A 25,536-nucleotide genomic window follows, 5' to 3' on the forward strand; every position below is an offset into this window, starting at 1 on the left:
ATGCTGTTCTCTTGGCTAAAATTTTACTCTGATCTATTTTTCCTATTTCAGATTATGCCCAGCCCTGTTTTCTAATACAGTACACCACAGTTATAAAATGAGACACATAATGGCCTGAAGCTCAGCAATCTAGAAATATTTATGTATTTAAATGAAAACTTTTCTCATTTTGGAATTCCCAGACCAGATGCTGAATCTTCTCCTTTTTGTGTGTTAAAGACCAAAGGAAACACCAGCATATTTTCTTCTGCCATTTTTAATATGATGGCTATCTTAATAATATCTGAGAACTTGCAGTAGGTTTGTCCTTATGCTCCTATCTCAGATGCAGACACCCAGGCCCAGTAATACTGATCCCTGCACAAGTACAAGTAGCACATTTGAGGGAGAGCCATTGGGCACAGATACGTCAGACCAGCATGTGTCAGGCCACGATCAGTCCGTCACTGCCCAGGGAAGGCCTTCCAGCTGTACCAATTAGGCAGTGTATTATTGCACCGTTTGAGGAGGTCCCCCTTTGTCTCCTTCTAGAATCGCTGTATCTCCTCTTCCCAGGTTGGCGGCCTCATGTTCCAGAAGATATCAGGCATGTCCAGGTACTCTTGGCCTCTTCACAGCACCTTGATACACTAAGTACTGGCTGCTGGGTCAAAGGTCTGGCCAGCGCTTCTTTGGACAGTAGTTGCTTTAGGTTCTCTGCCACAGAACCAGCAAGACCACTCAGACCCCGTGTATCTGGTAGGCATGTTGGGACACTCACTTTAAGCTCTTCGTGCTTATCACCTCTTCTGATTTCTCATTAAAATGTATTTCCCAAAAGAGTCCCACCCATCCCCCCAAAAAATAATAATCCAGGGCTTGTGACCCTTTGAGAGTCAGATTCATAAACTGCATAATTTAGAAACACCCTCCCAGCAGTGTTATCTGCATGGGTTCCCAGTCCCTTGGGTCACTGCCAAATACCACAATGTCGTAAGGCATTGTTTTCATTTGGCATCATTTGGGAGATGACTCTACTTTGGTCGAGAGTACACTCTTGTAGCTTTATCTTCGAAAAATCTTAAAGTTCCAGCACGTAACTAACATAAAGACAAATGTCACGAGGCTAAGCATGTATGACCTCTGGTTGTCCTCTGCAGAGCTTAATGTCCATCACAATCTCTGGATCTGTAAGCTCCTAAGCCATGCTCTATAAGTTCCACCTGTTCTCCACAGCTGTAACATAGTGTCTTCTGTGCTTAAGGACATGTGTTTAACATCAGACCAACTACTTGTCTCAGTTGCTGTATCCCCCAGTGTACCTAGTCAGGCTAGTCCTCTGAATTAATTCTAGAAAATTAAATTTTCATCTCAGAGCCCATATGACTTGCTCAGATGGATTGCATGTGAGAGATGAGGGAGAGGAGTCAAGGCTGCCTGATATGTTTTGGGTATGAGCGACTGGGTAGATGATGGTACCATTTACTTAAAGGATAAAGACTAGAAGGAAACAGGTTTGAGTCGGAAGACCAAGGGTCTATTTTGGATACCTTAAATTTAAGCTACCTTTTAGACATTCAAGAAAACAGTAGCATATATGAATCCAGAGCCCAGGACAAGAGGTAGTTTGGGGAGTTAAAGGATATAGGTAATATTTAATGCCATAGGCTTGAACGGGAGATGAGGAAATAAGGCAGTTGGAAGTGTAGACAGCTATTTTGAGTTTTGCTATGGAGGGAAGCAGAGATTTGGGTGATAGCTACAAGAGGAGGTAGGGTCTGTTTAGGGTTTTTTTATTTTTAATGGGAGATATTAAAGCATGTGTGTAAGCTGAAAGGAATGATCCATTTGAAGGGGGGAAATTGATGCATAAAATAAAAGTGGTAGTTACAGGAATTGATTTGTGGAATTGGTGAGATGATATGATGGGCCCCACAACACAGATGGAAAAGTTAGCCTTTGATAGGAGCAGTTCCATTATAACTGGAAAGTAGGCTTAGCTCTGGACACAGATTCAGGTAGGTTGGTATTTGGTAACAGGCATAAGGGAGAGTTGATCTCTGATTTCTTCCATTTCCTCATTGAATTATGAAGTGAGGTCATGAAAATTGAGGGTTGAAGGAGATGGTGTTGGAGGTTTGAGGAGAACGGGCAAGATGTGAAATAGTCTCTTCAGATTGGGAAAGTGAAATAATTAGGAAAATATAATAGAATTTCCAGGCATTATTGATACCCATTTTTGTGTAATGTATTATCATAGAACACAAGTTAATAGCTTTTTCTTTTCTTTTTAAAGCATCCTGATATGTATGAGAGAGCAGTGCTGAGAAAAGATCATCAGAAGAAATATGGAGCGACTGTTGATCTTTGGAGCATTGGGGTAACATTTTACCATGCAGCTACTGGATCACTGCCATTTAGACCGTTTGAAGGGCCACGTAGGAATAAGGAAGTGATGTAAGTGGTTTCTCCATCTAAAATTAGAGATAATTTTTTAAATGTATCTCTGTCTTATTTTGTTTCATCATGTTAGAGGGGTACGCTACTGAAAATTGATCTAGCCATCATTTCTGATATTTTAAGCTATTTGGTTTTTTAATAAGAATGCAGCCTTATCAAAGTGTATAGGCATACTGTTTCATACCATGTTTAACTATCTTATGTACAAAGCATAAATGGCATCCAGTCTTTGATGCATATTAAAAATATACTGCTTTCTGGAGTTTATTTCAATGCACTGTATATTTCTCTGTGTGCTTATCAGGCTTTTTCTGATAAGCCTATAACCAAAAAAAAAAAAAAAAAATAGAACTTCTGTGGAGTACTAGAACCATTACTGGATCAAAAAGAAATACGGTTCTTACCCTGAACTGACCTGATTCTTTAACCATTTCAAAAATAACGTTTAATGTAATATTACATTTTTTTCGTGTTGCAGTTTCAGTCGAAAGCCTGAATGCATTTTACTAGTACATTATACATTTATGTACTGCCGTAATTATTAGGAAATAATTACTGTGTACAAAGTCACTACTGTAAACCAAATAATGGAAGAAAAGAAGGATGGATTTTTAGATGTGAAATCTATTATAAAATTCATCCATACATTGGCCACACTTCTTTTTATTTTAAAAGAAATTAGTGAATGACCTTGCCTCATGAGAAACAGCCAACCTATGTACACATAAAACTATGAGGTTATGATTGTTTGGTTTAGTGAAGTAACTTATTTGACAGCCTAACATGTTCAACCATTCTTTTAGATCTTAACATTTCTCTCAGAACTTTATATGTTTGACCCTGCCCTTTACAAGCAAACATGATAAAGTAATAATCACAACTGTAAAAATACAATCTTTTATCTAATCTTGTCTCAGAAAATTAGGAGAAGCATATTTTCTCTTTTGTTTGTTTGCGGAAGTAAACCAGTTCAACTGGTAACGAAGACTTTTGCTAAAACCTGGATATCTAAATGTTTTCCAGCAAGGACAGTGTACAAATTCATGGGAAGAAGCTATCCATTACTGTACTGATGATTTTGGTATAGCATCATCTTGAGACTGCTTTACAGCAGTGTCCTTTTTATAAAATCTCTTCATTAATGAAGGCTAAGAGTCAATTTCTGTTTTTCCTCATTAAACATAAAGTGTGCCCAACAGTTAATCATGTTTTTATTGTCATAGGTGTTTTAAAGCAGTATCAGCATGTCTTGCTGCCCTAAAAATAGATTAAATAAAAGTGTGATGCTCCCTAATAAAGGAAATATGACTTGTAAGCAACTAGGAATACCTGACGATTTTATCTGACCACCATGTGGGCAGATAATACCATTAGAAGAATTTTTTTCTTTATTTGCACAGAAACTCAACTTTTTATGGATACTGATGCTAATGAATGTTCAGAAGCACTTAAAGAAGTAATAATGACTGTTTTACTTTACTATTGAGTGATGTATTCATCTCACATTATAGCCATGTTGATCCCTCAGCATCTCATTTACATGTTAATAAATGTATTTGTGTATGGATCTCAACAAAATTAGTTAAGTTTTTTCAAGAATTTATAAGCAGTACCTTAATTAAGAATTCTGCCATTCATTCTATTCACTTCTCTTTTCTTGCGTTAATCTCACATATCTCTGCTTATTTCTCCACAATCAGATGGTTCTCACGTGAATGCAACTTATTTTTCACATTAATTTCTTTCTTCTCTGAAAAATCTCTTAAGGCAGAAATCCTGGCTGCCTCTACTGAAGAAGCAGCAAGCGGTCCAAATCAGTTGTACTGGTTTCTTCTACTGTTTTAAAGAATATATTGATTTGCTCAGAGCACATTTATGTAGACATTAAACAAACCAAAAAAATTATGCCAGAAATAATATTTATAAACTTATGTAAGATTCTGCTGTGTTATGATTTACATTTTCATCTACATTTTCATCTGGAAGGCATGAACCTCGTTTTTCTCTACTACTTTAAGGTTTTGTTTTGGAAAGTGCTGACACCAGAAAGGCTGCCTTGCCTCCATCATTATTAGTACTCTCTTGCTTCCCCATCCATCTCTTTCTTTAACTCATCTTTATTTTTGTCACCTTCCTTGAGAAACAGATTAAGTTTGACTTTTAATTTTGGTACACACATCTATTCCTATATGTGTATATATGTTTTCAATATGCAAAAATTTTCTGTTACTGTGCTATGTGTAGTTTTATCTTTTTTTTTTTTTTAAAGAAAGCTATTGTTCATTCTCCAGTAATTTCATGGTCCAGTTGACTGTGCCTTTGGATAATATGGGTAAGAGGGATTAGATGCTTTTTTTTATGGTCTAGAGACATTCTGTAACATAACTTTTTTTGTGTTTGCTCAATTTTTTCAGATGGAAAAATTAATATTTTTGTTGTGAACATCAAGATGCTGTTTTATGGCACTCTGAGAGCCCAAATGAAAATTAATTATGGCATAAGTAAAATAATCGTACAGCCACTATTCTACTTCAGTCAGTCAGATTCAAAGTATTTTGATTGTTTTATGGATCCTGTGAACATCAATCACAAAGTTTCGTCTAGTAGATAATTGTAGGTGCAACTGAGGAAATATTTTTGCAAAGCCCATTGATAGGCTATGCAGTAACAAACTGCTTATTTTAATCTGCTTTTATTCCCCCAAGGTATAAAATAATTACTGGAAAGCCTTCTGGTGCAATATCTGGAGTACAGAAAGCAGAAAATGGACCAATTGACTGGAGTGGAGACATGCCTGTTTCTTGTAGTCTTTCTCGGTAAGTATAGTGTACCCAGTTCTCTTTTGCACTTTGGTGTTTGGAACCTTTGTTGACTAAAGTCACAAATACTTAAGTGTAGTTTTGTTTTGTTTTGTTTAATGTTTCAGTAGATGTTATTAAACTATATGCCTTGATTGGTGATTTTCATCTTTGGCAATATAAAGATCGATTTGGGTCTATGTAAATAATTTTGCCAGATCTCTTTTAGGACATAGAGCGTACATACATTTTTGAGATTGCTAATTACTGGTCTTGGAATTGTGTGCTATGTGGGGATCCAGCTAAGGACCTTGGTATCTCTTGTGCTGACCTTCATAATGACATAGCACAAATAGTGGCACAGATAGGAATAACTAGAGTTCTAAAAAATACTCAAGAAGTTTGATATTATCCTCATTTTCAAAAAGTAATCATATTGTTCAAAAGGTGAGAAATAAGTTTTCGGGACTTCCCTAGTGGAACAGTGGTTAAGAATCCACCTGCCAATGCAGGGGACATGGGTTTGAGCCCTGGTCTGGGAAGATCCCACATGCTGCAGAGCAACTAAGCCCATGTGCCACAACTACTGAGCCTGTGCTCTAGAGCCCGCGAGCCACAACTACTGAGACCGTGTGCAACAACTACTGAATCTCGCGCACCTAGAGCCCATGCTCCGCAACAAGAGAAGCCACTGCAAAGAGAAGCCCATGCACTGCAACGAAGAGTAGCCCCCACTAGCCGCAGTTAGATAAAGCCCACGTGCAGCAACAAAGACCCAACGCAGCCATAACTTAATTAATTAATTAAATTTTAAAAAAAGAAAGAAAGAACAGTTTTCTACTACTTTTTCCAGCATTTCAAATGTTCATATAGGTCTTATTATGGCAGCCAGAACTCAAATTATATATGAATTCTGTTATCACAAAGAGAGATTTAAGGTAAAAGAAATTAAAAGTAGAGAGTAAATTTTTTTTTTCTGTTGCTATATCTTTTTTTTTTTGAAGTATATTTGATTTACAAAGTTGTGTTAATTTGAGAGTAAATTATTTTAGATTTTACTCTAGAAATAAAGCCAAGGCACTCATCAATATTTAGAATTTGTAATTACTGAATTCTGTTTTTCCTGAGTGTAGGAATTGTATAATCCACAAGTGAACACACATAGGTTATGATTTACTGGCTTAATGCCTTTTATAATCTGTGGGTGCTCTTTGTATTACTTTCAGCATATAAGTAAATAAATATATTTATTCAAAATATTTATTTAAACTATATACATATCACAAGCTAATAAAATATGTCCTATCATTTTATATATTTCTGTGAAAACTCATTTAAACTGGTAGTTCCAGTGCTGAAATCATTTTTGAAAACCACTACCCTGACAGTTTCATTTTTGTGTGTTACTTAAAGAAAAGTCTCCAAAATAAAATTATGTCATGCAGCTAGAATTACCAAGAGAAGGTCACTTTACTGGAGAGCAGAAATTTAATATTATAATAGTGATCTGTGTTAAATTTTGATTTGGAAAATACTCATTTTGGAGATCTCAGGCAAAACTGATAACATTTAAAGGGGTCAGGAAATGAGCACCTGCTGTTTAATAACTATATTGCTGACACTCAGACTCAATAATGTGACAATCTGAACTGTATATTGCATATTTCAGGAGGGTAACAGGCCTTATTTATCTAATTATTCTTAAGCACACCAAGTTATAAATTTTTTGATAAAAATTGCTCAGGTATCAGAAAGTATATTATATGATTTTTTTAAATAGTAAGGACCTTAAGTACTACCAATCAGCAATAAAAACAACTACCAAAAATGTAACAACCACAGAAAAAAGATAACCATCCTCTTTCTTATATGTATTAATTAGTCAAGACTGGATAGCCAATGAGAAAAACCTAACTCAGTTCATATAAGTGAAACAGGATTTAAGTGAAAAATAGATTGACATTATAATTCAAAGTTCACATGTGTATGTAACTCAGAGCCCAGTGGAATCCTCAGATTCAGACTGTCATCAAGACTTGGTCTCTTCAAATCATTCAGTTCTGCTTTTCTCTGATTTCTGTTTACTTTCAGCCAGGCTCTTTCCTGGCAGCCACAAGATGGCTGCTGGCATTGCCAGATTCACATTCTCACAGCTTTGGAAGCTCAGTGGAAAGACAGACTTTCTTTCCCGATAGTTTAGCAAAGATTTCTGGGTTGATTCTTATTTAACAACTTACATGCTACCACCTGGCCACTTCTGGCTAATCATAATCACCAAACCTGACTGTCATGCCCATCTATGCACAGGGAGTAGAGTTAGAGAGTAGAGAGGTGTGGATTCTCTTACAAAATGAGGGAGAATAGATACTTGTTAGGCAAAACTTTTTTTTTTTTTAATTTATTTATTTACTTATTTATGGCTGCGTTGGGTCTTCGTTTCTGTGCTAGGGCTTTCTCTAGTTGCGGCGAGTGGGGGCCACTCTTCATCGCAGTGCGCGGGCCTTTCACTGTCGCGGCCTCTCTTGTTACGGAGCACAGGCTCCAGACGCGCAGGCTCAGTAGTTGTGGCTCACGGGCCTAGTTGCTCCGCGGCAGGTGGGATCTTCCCAGACCAGGGCTCGAACCCATGTCCCCTGCATTGGCAGGCAGATTCTCAACCACTGCGCCACCAGGGAAGCCCTAGGCAAAAATTTTAATGTCCACTGCATACCTTAAAAACTGTTAACAGGCAAGGAATTATTCCAGTGTCTGTCGTGTAGTCAATAATATATTTTTAAGACTACTTGAAATTCCATAATTGAGTGTATTTAAGCATATTTTAAAATTCAGTGAAAGCATGGGAAAGAATAAAGGTCCTTCCATTCTTTTTTTTTTTTTATGTTTACGTTTATTAGTCAAAGATTATTCCTAGTTGAATTGGCATTCATTGATTGCTAAATGATTATAGTAATTTTCCTTCCTAAAGAAGTGTACTACAAAAGGCATATGAATTCAACATAAAAAATTATGTATTGGAGTGACGTATTAAAAGGACGTTAATGACCCTGAAATTAAACCATTATCTTATCCTCATGACCACAGGGTTCCAATCAACTTATCTCACCTGGATAGCATGTATATACAATGTTAGAATATGTTTGGAAAAGTGAGGAAACTTGGGAAGGAGAGAATCAAAGAAAATAATCTGTAAAAGCTAACATAAAAATACCATAACCCCTGGTTCATTGACAGGCAATATTAAATCAAGGTTACCTGGCTTTCTGAAAAGTTGGCAGATTTTTTACAATTTTAAATTAATCTAATCTAATAATAGTTCCTTTGATTTGTTGGTAAATATTATGATTTTGTACCTAGACAAAAAATATAACACATTCACTCTTCATGTAACTTTTTTCAATACTATTTTAGGGGTCTTCAAGTTCTACTTACCCCTGTTCTTGCAAACATCCTTGAGGCAGATCAGGAAAAGTGTTGGGGTTTTGACCAGTTTTTTGCAGAAACAAGTGATATACTTCACCGGATGATAATTCATGTTTTTTCGCTACAACAAATGACAGCTCATAAAGTTTATATTCATAGCTATAATACGTAAGTACCTCTTTATATTTTTTTCCTGTACTGTAATGTCTTGTTATATAATTATTATGTATCTTCATAAATCAGGAGAGGAAATAGAAAAGATGCCCCAGCTTCACCAGAGGTACCCACTTTCTGCTTAGAAAACGTTTGAGTGCTGAGTAAATTCCTTTTCACTTATCTTTGGAGTAAAAGGATTAGTTTTCTAATTTTCTAAAATTTACAGGTAAATTAGCTTGTTCTTACATTGCAAGTTTTACAAGACTATTTTCCTTTCTGTGCTTTCTCTCAAATTACATAATCACATAACTACAAATAGCATTTACTAATAAATGGGCCAGGTTTTATTAAGAATATTGTCCTGTCACTTAAAAAATATTAAAGTGTAAGTCCTAAAGATAGTTAGTGTAGTTACTGTTTGCATATGTGGCATGAAGCCCTTATTGAGTACTAGGGAAATAACCATTTGTTTTATCTTAAAAAAACACATTACACCCGTGTGATAAAAATCTACCCATGTGATAACTACATAACTAAATCACACACATCCTTACATGTGGAACTATGGAAATCTGAATAAGATAGGTGGATTATACCAGTGTCAAGATCCTGATTGTAATATTGTACTATACTTATGCAAGATGTTACCATTGGGGGAAACTGAGTAAAGGGTATATAGTGTCTCTGCATATAATTTCTTTCAACTGCACGTGAATCTACAAAGATCTCAAAAAAAATGTTTTTTAAAATGAAAGGGAAAAAAACATTACATCCTTTCTATATGCCTTAACTGCTGTTTGACAAGTCTCAGCAGTTTTGATGCCTCATAAAACTCAAAAAGAGACTTTCACTGGTAATTTATTAAGGAATAAAAGCAATTAGATGGAGTAATATTTTAGACATTTTTGTCTAATCTGTATCTAACATAATATTATAAACATTAAATATAATGTAAATATAATGAATAAAATAATATTCATATAACATTAGGTTAAAATATATTATTCATCTTTATTTTGGTGCTTAATAGCCTGAATAGATATGTACCATAGTTAGGTGTTGGCCACTATTTCATCTTAAGAGTGGCGTGAACATAAAAAGCCCACGCAAGCCTGAGCCAAAAATCACAGCAGAGGCTTTTTGAAAGTGGCTTTTTTTTTGTTTGGAATCACAACATTGCTGCTGGAACATTTATTTGATTTCATGAATCTGTTTAGGGAGAATCTGCCTTTTTCCCCAAAACATCATTTTGAAAATGCCTGATTTTATTAATTCATTTAACAAACATTACATAGTCATGTTGTAAGTATTGTTCTCATTTCTTTATATATTTAAATCATTAGTCCTCACAACAATCCTGTGTATTGTACATATCCAATATAGGTATCAAACATAAAAATATTTTAGAATTGATTGCTGTATAGGCAGATTATGTGGAATTTTCAATTTAATAGACTTTATAGTATCCGCATCGACAAAGCAGCATTTCTGTGGACTGGTCATGATCTAAAGTATCACTGAGAAATAAATGTTGTGGCCCTCGTTAAAAAAAATTTTTTTACCTCTTTTTTTATCCCAATTATGTTGTCCTTTTGGATTTTTCTCACACAGTGCTACTGTATTCCATGAACTGGTGTATAAACAAACCAAAATTGTTTCTTCAAATCAAGAACTTATATATGAAGGACGACGTTTAGTGCTAGAACCTGGAAGACTGGCACAGCATTTCCCTAAAACTGCTGAGGAAAATCCCATCTTTGTAGTAAGCCGGGAACCTCTGAGTACGATAGGATTGATATATGAAAAAAGTAAGTTGGGATTTTTCTTACTGTTCTTACTAGCCATTTAAAAAAAAAAAAACCCTGAGAATTCCCTGGCGGTACAGTGGGTAGGATTCCACACTCTCACTGCTGAGGGCCCCGGTTCAATCCCTGGTCAGGGAACTAAGATCCCACAAGCCATGCGGCACGGCCAAAAGAAAAAAAACAACAAAACACTATAAAAATGATTGTCATCTTCATAAAGTCGACTGATGATGACATTAATGTAGAACTTTTATAAATATTAAAATTTTGTAAGTTAATTGAGAATAGTAGTAAAATTTAAAACCCTGTATGCAACAAAATATGACGTTAAATATTTTGTTTATAAAATGGTAAAATAGTTTGTCATGTATGTTTTACTGTAGCTCTCTGCTTTTAGTATTTTACTCAAAATAACCTTTTGTATCATAAATCTCAGCAAATATTTATTGTTTCCAGGGTGAATAGGACACTTTTTCAGGCTTTGAAGTTTAAGAAAAATTAGATCTGCATTTTGGAATCTTTTAAATTATTAATTCTAGTGGTGAAAAAAAATTACCTGGATTTTTATATTTCTGTTTAGATCTTAGGATTTGATTTAGATTTAAAGAAAAGCATTGAGCTTGTTATGTTGGAATATATTTAAGAAAAAGAAATGAAACTCCTTAAAATAGTGCAGGAAATTTGTTAAGGAATGAGCATTTTGTTCAAGTGGTTTTCTTTAACCAGGAAAAGAACATTAAAGAGTTTTACCACTAACATTTAATTTAGAGGTAATTTAGAGGTTAATGTTTAATTTGGAGGTTGATGTATGAAGGATGAAATAATTCATAATTTTTTATTTCTGATTTTAATTATGTCATATTTCAGTTTCCCTCCCTAAAGTACATCCACGTTATGATTTAGATGGGGATGCCAGCATGGCTAAGGTTAGTATTTAATTAAATGGCTATATAAACATCTGATTTAAAATTATCTTATCAATAATGGAAGCAATAAGAAGTGTATCTTTATATACACCTATATAATTTAGGAAATTATTCATTTAGATTGTTACCCATGACACATTTTTGTGTTCTTTCTTCTTTGTATCCTTTCTTGAACTCATAGGAAGATTTTCTCCATTGAGACAGTGCATGTTTACCATTATTATGTTAAGGATAAAATATTTATTGCAGTTATATCTGTCCTTAGCTTTTGGAAATTAGTAGCTTACTGTGTTTTTAATGATAAAAACACAAAAGCTTGAAAATTTTTATGTGAAAGTTTTTCTTACCCTGTACCACAGCACCAAATATTGACACTTTGTATTTCTTCATTAGGCAGTAACAGGAGTTGTGTGTTATGCCTGTAGAATTGCCAGTACCTTGCTGCTTTATCAGGAATTAATGCGAAAGGGGATACGATGGTTGATGTAAGTAATGGATTGAAATTTGAAAATTGATCTTCACATAGCCCTCATTAAATAACTGGTAATCATCCCATCATTGATGCTTTACCTCTTCAGACTAGGTAGGGTCATGTGTATGATTTTTATTATAATACATTTGTTTCACACTTAGTTTACAAAACGTTTAGCAGCTGTTTTTTTTTTTTTCATTTGATTCCTACAAAAACCTTATGAGACAGATAGGACAAATAGTATCTGAATTTTAAAATTAAGGAAAAAAAAATTAGAAAAATATAGGATTTCCCTGGTGGTCCAGTGGTTAGTACTTGGCACTTTCACTGCCGTGGCCCCGTGACCCTAAGAAACGTTTTGTGGATGAATATATGATATGTCATCTTTCCATCTGATAGAAGTGGAGAATGAATGGTCTCTTAAGAATAGTGCCTCTAGTTCTATACAACATCATTTGAAGTGTTTCAATTTTATACACACATAATAATGGACTCAACAGTGCCCTTAGGCTTTAATGCTTGTGACAGTTTATGTATACCCACCTCACACCTGTCCTTCCATTCTCGAAAAAACATATGAAGCATTTCATCATTCTTGTTCTTCTGCTGCTGCTTCTAAGAAGAAAAAAGTATAAGGCTCTTTTTTTTTCCCTGTCACCTTTATGTTAAACCCATAAATTTACGCTTATAATTTTTTTTTATGTGTTCACATATCCCGTTTGTAAGCCTATGCTTTTCTCTTTCTCTTAAGAAGCCTTTTTATTTTTACTAAATGGTTTTTGGAAAAACCTAAGTGTTGACTCCATTTATTTTCATAGCATTGTTACTAACAGCTCTTGTTTTCTCTTGCTGCCGCTATCTACTCCAGTCGCTGCTCCATGAAGCTTTTGTTTCTTTTACTTATTAGCTTTTAGTTCAATAAGTCATGAGAAAATAGTTTTTCATGTAGACCACTGTTGGCAAACTTTTTCAGTTAGTAAATATTTTAGACTTTGTGGACTGCAAGTTCTCTGTTTTCATTTTGTTTTTTACAGCCTTTAAAAATGTAAATACCTTTCTTAGCAGAAACAGGCATCAGGCCTTAGTTTGTTGGCCCTTGATATAGATCAGAAGGTCTTCAATTATATTATATACTATGTCATCCTGCTTAAGTATAAATCAGACAATAGTCTACTATGAGCAGTAAAAATTAATTCTGGTGGTATAAAATGTAATGCTGTTCAGCTTATTTGTGTGATTGTAGATTAGTTTTTATTCCTTAATATAATTTTAATGCCTTAGATTTCTAAACTGTTAACCTGATAAGTGTTAATGGTTTGTGCCCTGGATAGGTATAAAGCGTCACAGAGATGCTTTCAGTAGTAAAAAGTGAATTGGCTTTCATAATGTATCAAGACTGTTAAGAAGTTTGTCTGAACAGAAAGTAGTACAGCAGTGTAATTAGTGAAAGGCAAGAGAAAACAAATAATTCTTCAGATAAACTAATGGGAATATTATTATTTTTTAGAGAATTAGTTAAAGATGATTATAATGAAACTGTTCACAAAAAGACAGAAGTTGTGATCACATTAGATTTCTGCATCAGAAACATTGAAAAGACTGTGAAAGTGTAAGTAGACTACTTCCTTACTAATAGTGGTTAAAATGTCAACGATTTTCCATTTCTGTTTAGTTTGTTTAGTTTGTTTAGTTATCCTTGGCATGATATAGCATGCTCTGCAAGTCTTTCTATTAAGGGACAACCTTAGATTAAGTCATTTCCTCATAAGGGCAAAAATATTCAGTCATTTCAGTAAGAAATGAGTACCATCTCTTTGGTGGCATTTTCTCCTTCCCTTTGAAAAGGAAAAGGAATCTGAAATAGAAACATCTCATTTTTTTTACCTTGCAAAGCAGACAACTCTGCATAGGAAAATATAAAACCTGTGATCAAAGGAAGTAGGAAGAGGTATTCTAGAACCCTATTTGGGTAGTATTTTTAGAATTTGGGGATTACTTTTAGTTTACTCTTCCTTAATAATCTTACTCCTGAGAATGCCTTTTGAAACAGAATGATATTTTAAACTGCCCTGTTCCGAGGCTATACTGTTTGTACTGCACAGGAAGTATAATAAGTGCAACTAGTATATACTCTAGACCTCCATTATTTCCGAAATCTAGTATTTCGACTACTATCCTGACATAAGACTGAAATAAAGTTGTCTTTTATAGTTTATCTCTTAATCTGCAAATTTATAAGCAGAAATATATAAAATTCCTTCTTTACAGAGACATCAAGTTTTCTTGGGATCTGTTGCTTATAGGCTTTGCATTCAATATTCTATTCTTAAATGGTTATGATAATAAAAACTCATATAATTTATAAAACATCTTTTAAAATCTATGCTCATTTAAAATTTTATGCTCATTTAATTTTTCTGTACTTGTTTTTCGTACAGATATGAAAAGTTAATGAAGATCAACCTAGAAGCAGCAGAGTTAGGTGAAATTTCAGACATCCACACCAAACTGTTGAGAGTGAGTATTTACAAAATTTTGACAATCGTGGGCTCATAATCTATTCCTTTGCTGGCAAGATTAGATCCGAACTTTCCTAGAAACATGATGTACCTAAAGATCTCCAGAGAAAGAACAGCCTTTTCCCAACTTAAGGAACACAACATGATATTGCAGCCAATTGGTTTATTAATAATTTTACTTCTTACCCCCTTAATGTTGGTCCTTCAGGTTGCTTGCTACTTCTCACACTTTTATGTAATGCTGTAAAAAATAACTTTGTCCATAAAATATTTTCCATATTTTAGAAGTATAAGGTAACACATTTTTAACGTTAATGTTAAAAAAGACATAAAGCATGAAAAGCAAGATATGTATTTGACTATCTAAGAATTTAAGGGGCTTCCTTGGTGACAGTGGTTAAGAATCCACCTGCCAATGCAGGGGACAAAGGTTTGAGCCCTGGTCCAAGAAGATCCCACATGCTGTGAAACAGCTAAGCCCATGCACCACAACTACTGAGCCTGTGCTCTAGAGCCCGCCAGCCACAACTGCTGAGCCTGCGTGCCACAGCTACTGAAGCCCGTGCGCCTAGAGCCCGTGCTCCACCACAATGAGAAGTCCACATACTGCAACGAAGATTAGCCCCCACTCACCACAACTAGAGAAAGCCCGCGCGCAGCAACAAAGATCCAACGCGGCCAAAAATAAATAAATAAAATAAATTAAAAAAAAAAAATTAAATAAAGAATTTAAGATCTCTATATGTTTTTTGTTTTGTTTTAGTTTTTTCTTTTTTTTTTCCTTTTTGGCCGCACCATGCGGCTTGTAGGATCTGAGTTCCCCAGCCAGGGATTGAACCTGGGCCCTCGGCAGTGAAAGTGCGGATTCCTAACCACTGGACCACCAGGGAATTCCCAAGATCTCTATATGTTAAAAAAAATAATGTTAAAAAACAAATAGGGCTTCCCTGGTGGAGCAGTGGTTGAGAATCTGCCTGCCAATGCAGGGGACACGGGTTCAAGCCCTGGTCTGGGAAGATCCCACATGCCGCAGAGCAGCTGGGCCCGTGAGCCACAATTGCTGAGCCTGCGCGTCTGGAGCATGTGCTCCGCAACAAGAGAGGCCGTGACGGTGAGAGGCCCGCGCACCGCGATGAAGAGTGGCCCCCGCTTGCCACAACTAGAGAAAGCCCTCGCACAGAAACGAAGACCCAACACAGCCAAAAATAAATAAATAAATAAATTTTAAAAAAGAAACAAAAAAAAAAAACCTTGCTTTAAAAAAAAAAAAAAAAAAATAGATTGAGAAAATTAGATAAAGGGTTTTTTTATATATATGAAAATAATTCATACAAATGCATAAGGAAAACATTAAATCTGCAGTAAATAGAGAACATTTAGAAATGATTTAAAAATGAATAGATCTAAGTGAAACTCTTGGAAAAAAAAGTTCAACCCCAAGAGTAATAGAAAATTGCGTAGTATAACAGTAAGATACCATTTTGTCTTTCAAATTAGCAAGGCTTTAAGAATTACATATAATGCCAGTGCTAACACGGGCACGCTTGTTTGTTGCTAGTAGCAACATAAACCACCACTTAAAACTTAATTTGAAAAACAGTAGTATCAGGACACTTAAAATATTCAAACATATTCATCCTTTAAGTCCAACTTTTATCCTTTCTTCAAAACTTTTACAGATGCTCTCAGTTCTGTGGTAGATAAGTGATAAATTTACTAAGCTTAAAATGAACAGGATCTTAGATGAGGTTTCATTTTTTGTTTTTAAGAGGAGGTACTTTTCTTTTTAGCTCTAAACAAAGAGCACAATTTTGCATATCTACATTTATACTTGGGACTATGCTAATAATTCTCCTCTTTGATTTTCATGAGATAGAGTACTAACCATATTTTGTAGATAAAGAAACAAGCTTAATTGAATGATTAAAAGTATTTTCTATGTTTTTTAAAAAAGAGTATTAGATGTAAGCAATGTTTTATAAAATACATTTTATCTAAGATTTTTAAAAATTATTTTTGTCTGTGTTGGGTCTTCGTTGCTGTGTGCAGGCTTCCTCTAGTTGCGGCAAGCGGGGGCCACTCTTCACTGCAGTGCACGGGCTTCTCATTGCGGTGGCTTCTCTTGTTGCAGAGCCCGGGCTCTAGGTGCGCGGGCTTCAGTAGTTATGGCATGCAGGCTCAGTAGTTATGGCTCATGGGCTCTAGAGCGCAGGCTTGGTAGTTGTGGCGCACGGGCTTAGTTGCTCTGCAGCATGTGGGATCTTCCCAGACCAGGGCATGAACCCGTGTCCCCTGCATTGGCAGGCGGATTCTTCACCACTATGCCACCAGGGAAGCCCTATAAAATATATTAATACTCATGTTTTATTATCATATTGTACTCTTGGTGGAATATAACCTAAAAAACTGTCCTTGCATTTAAAGATAAAAATAATTATTCTGAAAAAAAAAAAAATAATTATTCTGACTTTGAACTGAAGTAATCTACAAAAGAAATGTTATTCAAACTTTAGGCTCCATTGGCATTGTGATGATCATTTCTGATTTTTGGTAATCTGGATCTGAACCCATTGGTTTTATTTAGCTTTCCAGTTCTCAGGGAACAATCGAAACCAGTCTTCAGGATATTGAAAGCAAATTATCTCCAGGTGGATTGCTGGCAGATACATGGACCCATCAAGAAGGCACTCATCCAAAAGATAGACAGTAAGTTATAACTGCATTGGCAGTTTCTGCTCTTACTATTAAATGTCCTTTTTCGCATTGACTCAATTAATTTATTTGGATTTTTCTTTCTTAAATAGTGTAGAAAAGCTACAAGTCCTGTTAAATTGCATCACAGAGATTTACTATCAGTTCAAAAAAGACAAAGCAGAACGTAGTAAGTAAAATTTTCCATTTGTTAATCTGAGTCAGCCCTACTAGTTGTAATTCGGTTGAATTAATTTGGTATATTTGTAAGGGTGACTACATAAGTTATTTATTTCAGAGACTTGGTTCTGTCAGGGAAGAGGTTGAAGGTATTAAAAATTATCCTTAAAACCAACGTTTTGAGTATTTCAAATCAGGGATCAGAACTCTGAAACCTCTAGAGGCCACACACGTAACGGAAAGGAATGAGATTGGCCCGTGGAAACTGAAGGGGACTAGAGAGGAGGACCCCACCCCCGTGTGAAGGGGAGAGCCACTACTCAGATTCACCTGATTGTTTTTCCAATGTTCCTAGACCTCAAGAGAAGCTAGAAATAGACTTTATTAGAAATATCCTGATTTTTAAATGTTGGCAGTTAATTTTTTTTTTTAACATTAGCACTGTACAGACCAAATAAAAGCATTTGTGGGCAGTATCTACCCATGGGTCAGAAGTTTGTGACATCTGCTTTAAACTCTTAGCCTTTATGAAGTAATAATCTCAAAATAAAATTGCATGTGATTTTATGATACTACATTTACAAGAGTAATACATATTCTTATTTTTAGGACTAGCTTATAATGAAGAACAAATCCACAAATTTGATAAGTAAGTGTCCAGATTATGTTTAATAATTATTTTTGGTTATGTTTCTTCTTAAAGTTGGAATTAATCATAATAAAAAATACATTTTAATCTTGGCTTTTTAGGATTGTTACTGTATGTGCACATATTTGAGGCCCACTCATCTGGCCCCTGGTTGAGAGGTTACTGAGACGGGAGAATAAGGGGGCAGTCTTCTGCCTCCTGTGCTCTGATTGCAGAAGGACAGATAATGGAGAACATAGGCAAGGGCAGACTTAACCACCTCCTTAACCTTAACCTCATTCGATAAATAGTTTTTGACCATTCTCCACTATCAACCTTCTTTTTCTCCTCTTGCTGCTATAATGTCTGCCTTAGAAACCTTAGGCTTTCTACCGTAAATATTCTAAACCCACAACAGTCATTACAGGAAATAAATTTCGTATATTTGAAAATTCTTTAATATTGGAAATAGAAACAGTGACATTGGTTTAAGCCTCTGATTATTTCTAAATTACAGGCAAAAACTGTATTATCATGCAACAAAAGCTATGACCCACTTTACAGATGAATGTGTTAAAAAGTACGAGGCTTTTTTGGATAAGTCAGAAGAATGGATGAGGTAAGTAAGCTTTTTGGGGGGTGATTAGTGGTTGTCTGCACAATATATAATTTAATGTATATTATATATTTTAAGTAAAAATAATATTTCATTAGACTGCTTATTAATTGGTTCTTTTTGGTTTTCAGAAAGATGCTTCATCTTAGGAAACAGTTATTATCCCTAACTAATCAGTGTTTTGATATTGAAGAAGAAGTATCAAAGTATCAAGACTATACTAATGAGGTATAGCTTCAAAATTATCTAGAAAAAAAAAGGCTTTTTCCTACTAGGAAAAATTAAAATAAAATTCTTCTAAGTTTATATCTGATAATGTTTGAGAAGAGAGAAATAGGGTATAATATGCCTATATTCAGCTGTGCTTGCCCACTTGTGGTATGTATTTTGAGCCAAGTTTTAAGATGTTTTACAGTGAAAAACATCTGATAGACCATTTTTTAAAATCATCTATATGCAAAGTTTTTCTTAAAGAGTTTTAAGTATTATATCATTGATGGTTTTGAAATTAAAACTTAAAGCTATAAAGGGCTTATTAAAACCTGTAACATTTGATCTAAGATCTGTAGTAAGTATTCTGTCCTGTGATTGATATGGTTTTTTTGTTTGTTTGTTTTTGATGTTCTAGTTACAAGAAACTTTGCCACAGAAAATGTTTGCAGCCTCCAGTGGAATCAAACATACCATGACCCCAATTTATCCATGTTCTAACACATTAGTAGAAATGACTCTTGGGTAAGAAATTTATTATTTGGTAACTGTAGTGTTTCCATTTGTTTTTATTTCATTTTGTGATCTTGCTCTTTTATTTTGAAATGTTGTATATTTGTTATGAATACATTTGCTAATATTATTTAATGACTTAGATCAATCTAGAGAACTAAACATACTATAAATATAACTGTAAAACTTGCATACTTTTTTTGAGCACAGGTACTTTTATCTTTATTTTGAATATAGTATGAAGAAATTAAAGGAAGAAATGGAAGGGGTAGTTAAAGAACTTGCTGAAAATAATCATATTTTAGAAAGGTGAGTAATACAAAGATCATTCTGCCCTGTGATTATATATGCAATTGAGTACATAAACATACATCTATACTTGTATCTGTCTGTCTTCCTGTATCAATAGGTTAAGCAGTGGGAAAGGAATATTAAGTCAGAACCCTTAGGTTTTTTGAATTTCATGGTGCCTTTTAATGTGTTTGGGGTTGTTTTGATAAAGACAAGTCAACTGTGATTGATTCCATTTTATAGAAGCACTGGTTAATAGAATTCTTTGAATCAGTCTGTGAAAACGAAAATCTTTTGCACATTTTTCAAAACATTTTCTCATTAGAACTATCATTTTCAGTTCTGGATTCAGAGTTGCTTAGGAGGTGCCAGCACTCTGATCAGTGCTGTGTAACTCACAGAGCCCTCTGAACCCCTTCTTGCACGTGAGCGCCATCTGTTCATGGAGTTCTTTGAGGAGCTGAGTGTCTGCTTATCTCCAGAATCCTAATAGATCAAGGAGAAAGAGAGTTGGAAAATGTACAGAGCCAATAAAGCCGCTTTGGTGGCTGTTTCCTTGTCCGGGTTCCTCAGAGAAGTTAAGTCCTATTTGGCTCATGAATAGAACCCTTCTCTTTCTAGCCCTTAGGTGCTTCTCCACAGGTCCTCTCACCCGCAAGATATTAATGCAAGGATTTCACATTTATGTGGTGTTTTGTACCCTTGAAGGGCACTTTCGGGCTGCATGGCCTCACTAAGCGTGCATTCCAGCCCTGCATTGCAGGGCACAGCAGATAGTCTTTGTCCATGTTCCACAGGTGTTGACATTCATACCTGAAAAGATGAGCTGGAGCTGGAACCCAGCCTCCTATCTCCCCACTAGCCCTGTTCTCTCAAATAAAAGACCAAACACGTTCATAAGGCTTGGAAAGATTAAATGTCAGGAAATCACATGATATTTGACCTACATGCAGAAAGTTATCAGACGCTTCTATAGCATTATCGATTTTTTAAAATGAATTTAATGAATTGGTAAAAAAAATGTTTAAACAATATATAATTGTAAAAATTGAAATAAAAGACCCCACCTCCCCTTTCTCATACCTCCCCACTCCCACAGAAGTAATCACTATTAATAGTTTGTTGTGCATGTGTGTTTTATAAGAATGGAATCATTCTGTTCATACTGGTTTAGTCTTACTTTTTTCACTTAAGGCTGTGTATCAAGGGTACTTTTTCATATCCATACATATAGCTCTATTTTTCTCATTTTCAACAGCTGCCTGATATCCTAGTGTATGGATCTACCATATCTATTTGGTGCATCCCTATTTGTTGGGCATTTAAGTTGTTTCTGATTTTTCACAATTACAAAACATGCTTCAGTGAACACACTTGTATATATACCTTCATGTGCTTGTGTAAGAATTTTTGAAAGGTTGACTTCTTGATGTTTCTAGATGTGGAGTTGTTGGGTCAAAGGGTATGCACATTTGAATTTTTTTTTATATATAGATTTATTTATTTATTTATTTATGGCTGCATTGGGTCTTTGTTGCTGCGCGTGGGCTTTCTCTAGTTTCAGTGGGTGGGGGCTACTCTTCATTGTGGTGCGCAGCCTTCTTATTGCAGTGGCTTCTCTGTGGAGCACGGGCTCTAGGCACGTGGGCTTCAGTAGTTGTGGCATGCAGGCTCAGTAGTTGTGGTGCACGGACTTAGTTGCTCTGCAGCATGTGGGATCTTCCCAGACTAGGGCTCAAACCCGTGTTCCCTGCATTGGCAGGCGGATTCTTAACCACTGCGGCACCAGGGAAGACCCTGCACATTTGAATTTTGATAGGCGTTGTTAGTTTGTTCTCTAAAAGGCTTGTTACAGTCCTATTGTCAACACTGAATGTTATCAGTTTTTTAGATGTTTGCCAGTTTGTTTAGTAGAAACCAACATCTTGTTTTAATTTGGATATCTTTGGTTAATAGTGATGTCAAACATCTTTTTATATGTTTATTCAGTTTTTTTTCCTATGAATTGCCTATTAGGTTTTAAAGTCTTTTTCCTATTGGTTTTCTATTGGTTTCCTATTGGTTTATAGTATCTACATAGTAATTATCTAACTCTTTATAACTTTTTATAAATTTATGCAACTTATAGTTTCTTCACAACTTTAGCTAAATCCTAAATTTATTCTGAAAGGCTAAAGATTAGCAAGTAGAAAAGACTATTAAAATATGTTTTAACAAAATTTTATATTGAATCACATGTTTCGTGGAATAAAATCCCCACTTCCCAAAGCATGTCCAGTAAGTCTTGTTTTACTTGCAGGCTTGACAATACATGGGTAATCAGACATGGCAGAATCATAACTTAAATATTAAATGACCACTTAAGGATTTGTGCCAGAACTAGTAATAGAAGCCAGGTCTTGTACACTGTCTCCATATGGATATCTATCACTTCAGATTTTTTTGTATCTAAAATCACTTAACATCATCCTTCCCAACTCAGTCTCCCCTGTAATTTCTCATCTTCTTCCCCTTTCTCCTCCTACCATGAACATAAATTATTTTATTTTATTATTTATTTTTTTAATGAATTTATTTTATTTATTTATTTTTGGCTGCGTTGGGTCTTCATTGCTGCATGGGCTTTCTCTAGTTGCGGCGAGTGGGGGCTACTCTTCGTTGCGGTGCGCGGGCTTCTCATTGCCGTGGCTTCTCTTGTTGCAGAGCACGGGCTCTAGGCATGCGGGCTCTGTAGTTGTGGCTCGCGGGCTTTAGAGCGCAAGCTCAGTAGTTGTGACGCATGGGCTTAGTTGCTCTGCGGCATGTGGGATCTTCCCAGACCAGGGATCAAACCCCTGCGTTGGCAGACAGATTCTTAACCACTGTGCCACCAGGGAAGTCCCCATAAATTATTTTAGACACTCACTCTTCTTTACTCCCTTTCATCAAGTTTGGTAATCTTCCTTCAAACGTTTCTGTGTTCCCCCTCATCAACCTCATTTAGATCTCCTTTCCCCCCACCTTGTGAGCCATGATAATAATCTACTACCTATTTCCCTAACCAGCTCTTCCCATCTGTCATGGGTTTTACAGCCAAAGTAATATTCCCAAATACTGATCTAATCATACCACTCCTTGGCTCAAAAATTTCTAAATTCCTGTTACCTAAAAAGTCAAGTCTAAATTCATACTTGAATTAAAAGAATATAATAGTCTAGACCCAGCCTAATCACCCAACTTTATTTTCCACTATTCCTCCAAGTAACATTCTGTTTTAGCAAGATTCCATTCCTTACTGTCCCTGACTCCCAACTCCACATCTTTGCTTATAAATCCCACCCCACCAAAAGAAATTATCCAGCTCTTTCTAACACTTTCTAGATTACATTACTCCCCCATTTTCTCTTAAGAAGTCTTCCCAAGCCACTGTGTTGTATTTTTTCACATATTTATGATAGTGGCACTGTGTTTCAGTAAGAAATAGAGCAAATTATAGTTGGTTAACTCTTTAAAAATAATAGTTTATTCATCTGAAAAGTATTTTATATTCTTCTTTAAAATGTTGGAGGCCAAATAAATGAATCTTTTGAGATTGCCTTTTTTCTTTTGTGTTTTAGGTTTGGCTCTTTAACCATGGATGGTGGCCTTCGCAATGTTGACTGTCTATAGCTTTATAAGAAGTTTGAGGCAAGTTTCAGTTTGCACAAGAAAATAATGTTGGGGCATTAAACGAATGCCTCTGTAGGTGGTCTCTTGTTTCTACATTTCACTATTTGATGTGGTCATGTAAATATGTACAATACTGTAAATACATAAAAATATATAAATTTTTGGCTGCTAAGATGTAATTTTACTTTTTAACATTTATAATTATATGAGGACATTTGACCTCAGTGAGCACTGAGAAGAAAGCCATGACCGATACGTTGAGATACTTACTGATCCTCGACTCTTCTGAGTAAGGCCAGCTAAGTCATATATCTCTGACTGCCTACTGGAAACATTTTTAAGTGGAACCAAAATTGGTGTCCTTACAAATCAGTAAAGGTTGATTGTTAACACGTTTATAAGTGATAGAATGGAGAGGTAGTTTTTGTGAGTGGGGAGCAGAACCGAACCACTGTTTTTTACTAGGATCACAGTTTTTTTGAGAAGGATAAAGTGGCATTATCCCAGTTATCCTTGTATCTGTTTAATTTCAGGTAAATTATTGAGCAAAATTTTTTAAGTGATTTAATTATTAAAAACTGTTCATTTTTATTTTGGCCATAAATGTATAATTGTCATAAAAATTTTAGGATCATTTCAACTGTTTTAAGCTGTATATTTCTTCTTTACTTTAATTCTGCTTACTACTTCATGAAGAAGTATCAATAAATTTCTCAGTTGTAATGTGAAGAGTTTGTATTTTTCTGTGTACAGCAGTTTGAGAAACAAAAGTTATCTTTTGAAAAATAATATGGGTGGTAATGGTAAATTATCCTCAGAAATTACACGAGGGGCAATTTTGTGACTCTTATAAACCCACTGATTCCAAGTTTCGTAGAAGTTCTTTCATAAATTCATAAATGTATGCTATACAAATCCAAAAGGAGCCTTCTCTTTGAAAAATGTACACAGAGTTCTAGACTAAAGGATTGTGCTCAGTGAGAAATTATTTTGCCCAAGAAGGATTTGGTTTTAGTTTTGCTTTCTGACTTCTTAGATGACTGAAGTATGATCATGTACAACCTGTATATCATAAAGAGATCATGTCCTAAGTAGTAAATAAATTTGGCTGTCATGAACATTGGAAAACTGAAAACGGATTAGGATGTTATTTGAAATCTCAAATTGATGCATCATTGTAGTAGGGAATTTTAAGTGTCACATGTATACATTATAAAAATAAATGTATGGGTCAATGACATTACTTTTATAAATACAGTTATCCCCTGTCAAAAACTGTTTAGTCTGAGAGTGTATGGAGCAAGGGGGTATTTAATCCCTTTTAATTTTAATTTTCTATTTGACCATCTAACATCAGTGTCTGATTGTGTAGTTTAAATGTTTTTATCACTGAACACAAGGTAAAATTTTACTTAAATTATGTGATCAGTTAATATATTTGCAAATTTCATTTTTATTTAAGCACCTCTAGAAAAGAACACCAATAAACAAACGCTTGCTGTGGGGATTGTATATGTGTAAGTTATACTGGTAAGAACAGTTCTGTTCCACACTAGTATTAATTAAGACTAACTGTTGTATTCCCCATTACAGCAACATGTAAATCAAGCACTCTTGCTTTCAATATTTTACCCTCAAGAATGCATCCTCATTCAAAACACCTTATGTCAGTAAATACATGGTGACATTGGTCTGCTAACCAAATTTTCAGAGTTACTATGTAAGTGAAATTAGCTTTAAAATAAGTTGCATCTCTAGTTTACTAGCTTTTTTTTTTCAATATTGGGATATATTTCCAAAAGACAGGGATTAAAAATATTATATGTAACAAGTAGAAGAGTTAATGGATTTAACTCATTTTTTTTTTGATACTGTCTCTTCTTTTTTAATTGATATAAAGTTGATGCAAAATATTATATGTTACAGGTGTACAATATAGTGATTCACAATTTTTAAAGGTTATACTCCATTTACAGTTGTTATAAAATATTGTATATTCCTTGTGTTATACAATATATCCTTGTAGCTTATTTTATACATAGTAGTTTATACCTCTTAATCCCCCACCCCTATCTTGCCCCTCCCTGCTTCCCTTTCCCCACTGGTAACCACTAGTTTGTTCTTTCTGTGAGTCTGTTTCTTTTTTACTGTATTTACTAACTTGTTGTATTTTTTAGATTCCACATAAAAGTGATGTCATACTGTATTTGTCTTTCTCTGTCTG

The 25,536-nt window shown here is 35.0% G+C and overlaps 1 protein-coding gene across 1 annotated transcript in view; it reads left to right on the forward strand.

Annotated features, from left to right (window-relative positions):
• The window catches only part of TBK1 (TANK binding kinase 1), a 39,048-nt gene extending 15,056 nt beyond the window's left edge, over nucleotides 1–23,992 (forward strand). The window contains exons 6-21 of the mRNA XM_059934673.1: nucleotides 2,276–2,436; nucleotides 5,145–5,255; nucleotides 8,646–8,825; nucleotides 10,425–10,621; nucleotides 11,486–11,544; nucleotides 11,938–12,029; nucleotides 13,524–13,625; nucleotides 14,455–14,533; nucleotides 17,120–17,241; nucleotides 17,340–17,416; nucleotides 18,016–18,055; nucleotides 18,552–18,653; nucleotides 18,782–18,878; nucleotides 19,279–19,385; nucleotides 19,611–19,682; nucleotides 23,261–23,992. Of these exons, the coding sequence (XP_059790656.1) occupies nucleotides 2,276–2,436; nucleotides 5,145–5,255; nucleotides 8,646–8,825; nucleotides 10,425–10,621; nucleotides 11,486–11,544; nucleotides 11,938–12,029; nucleotides 13,524–13,625; nucleotides 14,455–14,533; nucleotides 17,120–17,241; nucleotides 17,340–17,416; nucleotides 18,016–18,055; nucleotides 18,552–18,653; nucleotides 18,782–18,878; nucleotides 19,279–19,385; nucleotides 19,611–19,682; nucleotides 23,261–23,312 (1,650 nt within the window). The 3' untranslated portion in view covers nucleotides 23,313–23,992. The remainder of the gene's footprint in view (nucleotides 1–2,275; nucleotides 2,437–5,144; nucleotides 5,256–8,645; nucleotides 8,826–10,424; nucleotides 10,622–11,485; nucleotides 11,545–11,937; nucleotides 12,030–13,523; nucleotides 13,626–14,454; nucleotides 14,534–17,119; nucleotides 17,242–17,339; nucleotides 17,417–18,015; nucleotides 18,056–18,551; nucleotides 18,654–18,781; nucleotides 18,879–19,278; nucleotides 19,386–19,610; nucleotides 19,683–23,260) is intronic.
• The last annotated feature ends 1,544 nt before the right edge of the window (nucleotides 23,993–25,536 follow it).

The sequence above is a fragment of the Balaenoptera ricei genome, chromosome 10, assembly GCF_028023285.1.
Source record: "Balaenoptera ricei isolate mBalRic1 chromosome 10, mBalRic1.hap2, whole genome shotgun sequence".
Lineage (NCBI taxonomy): Eukaryota > Metazoa > Chordata > Mammalia > Artiodactyla > Balaenopteridae > Balaenoptera > Balaenoptera ricei.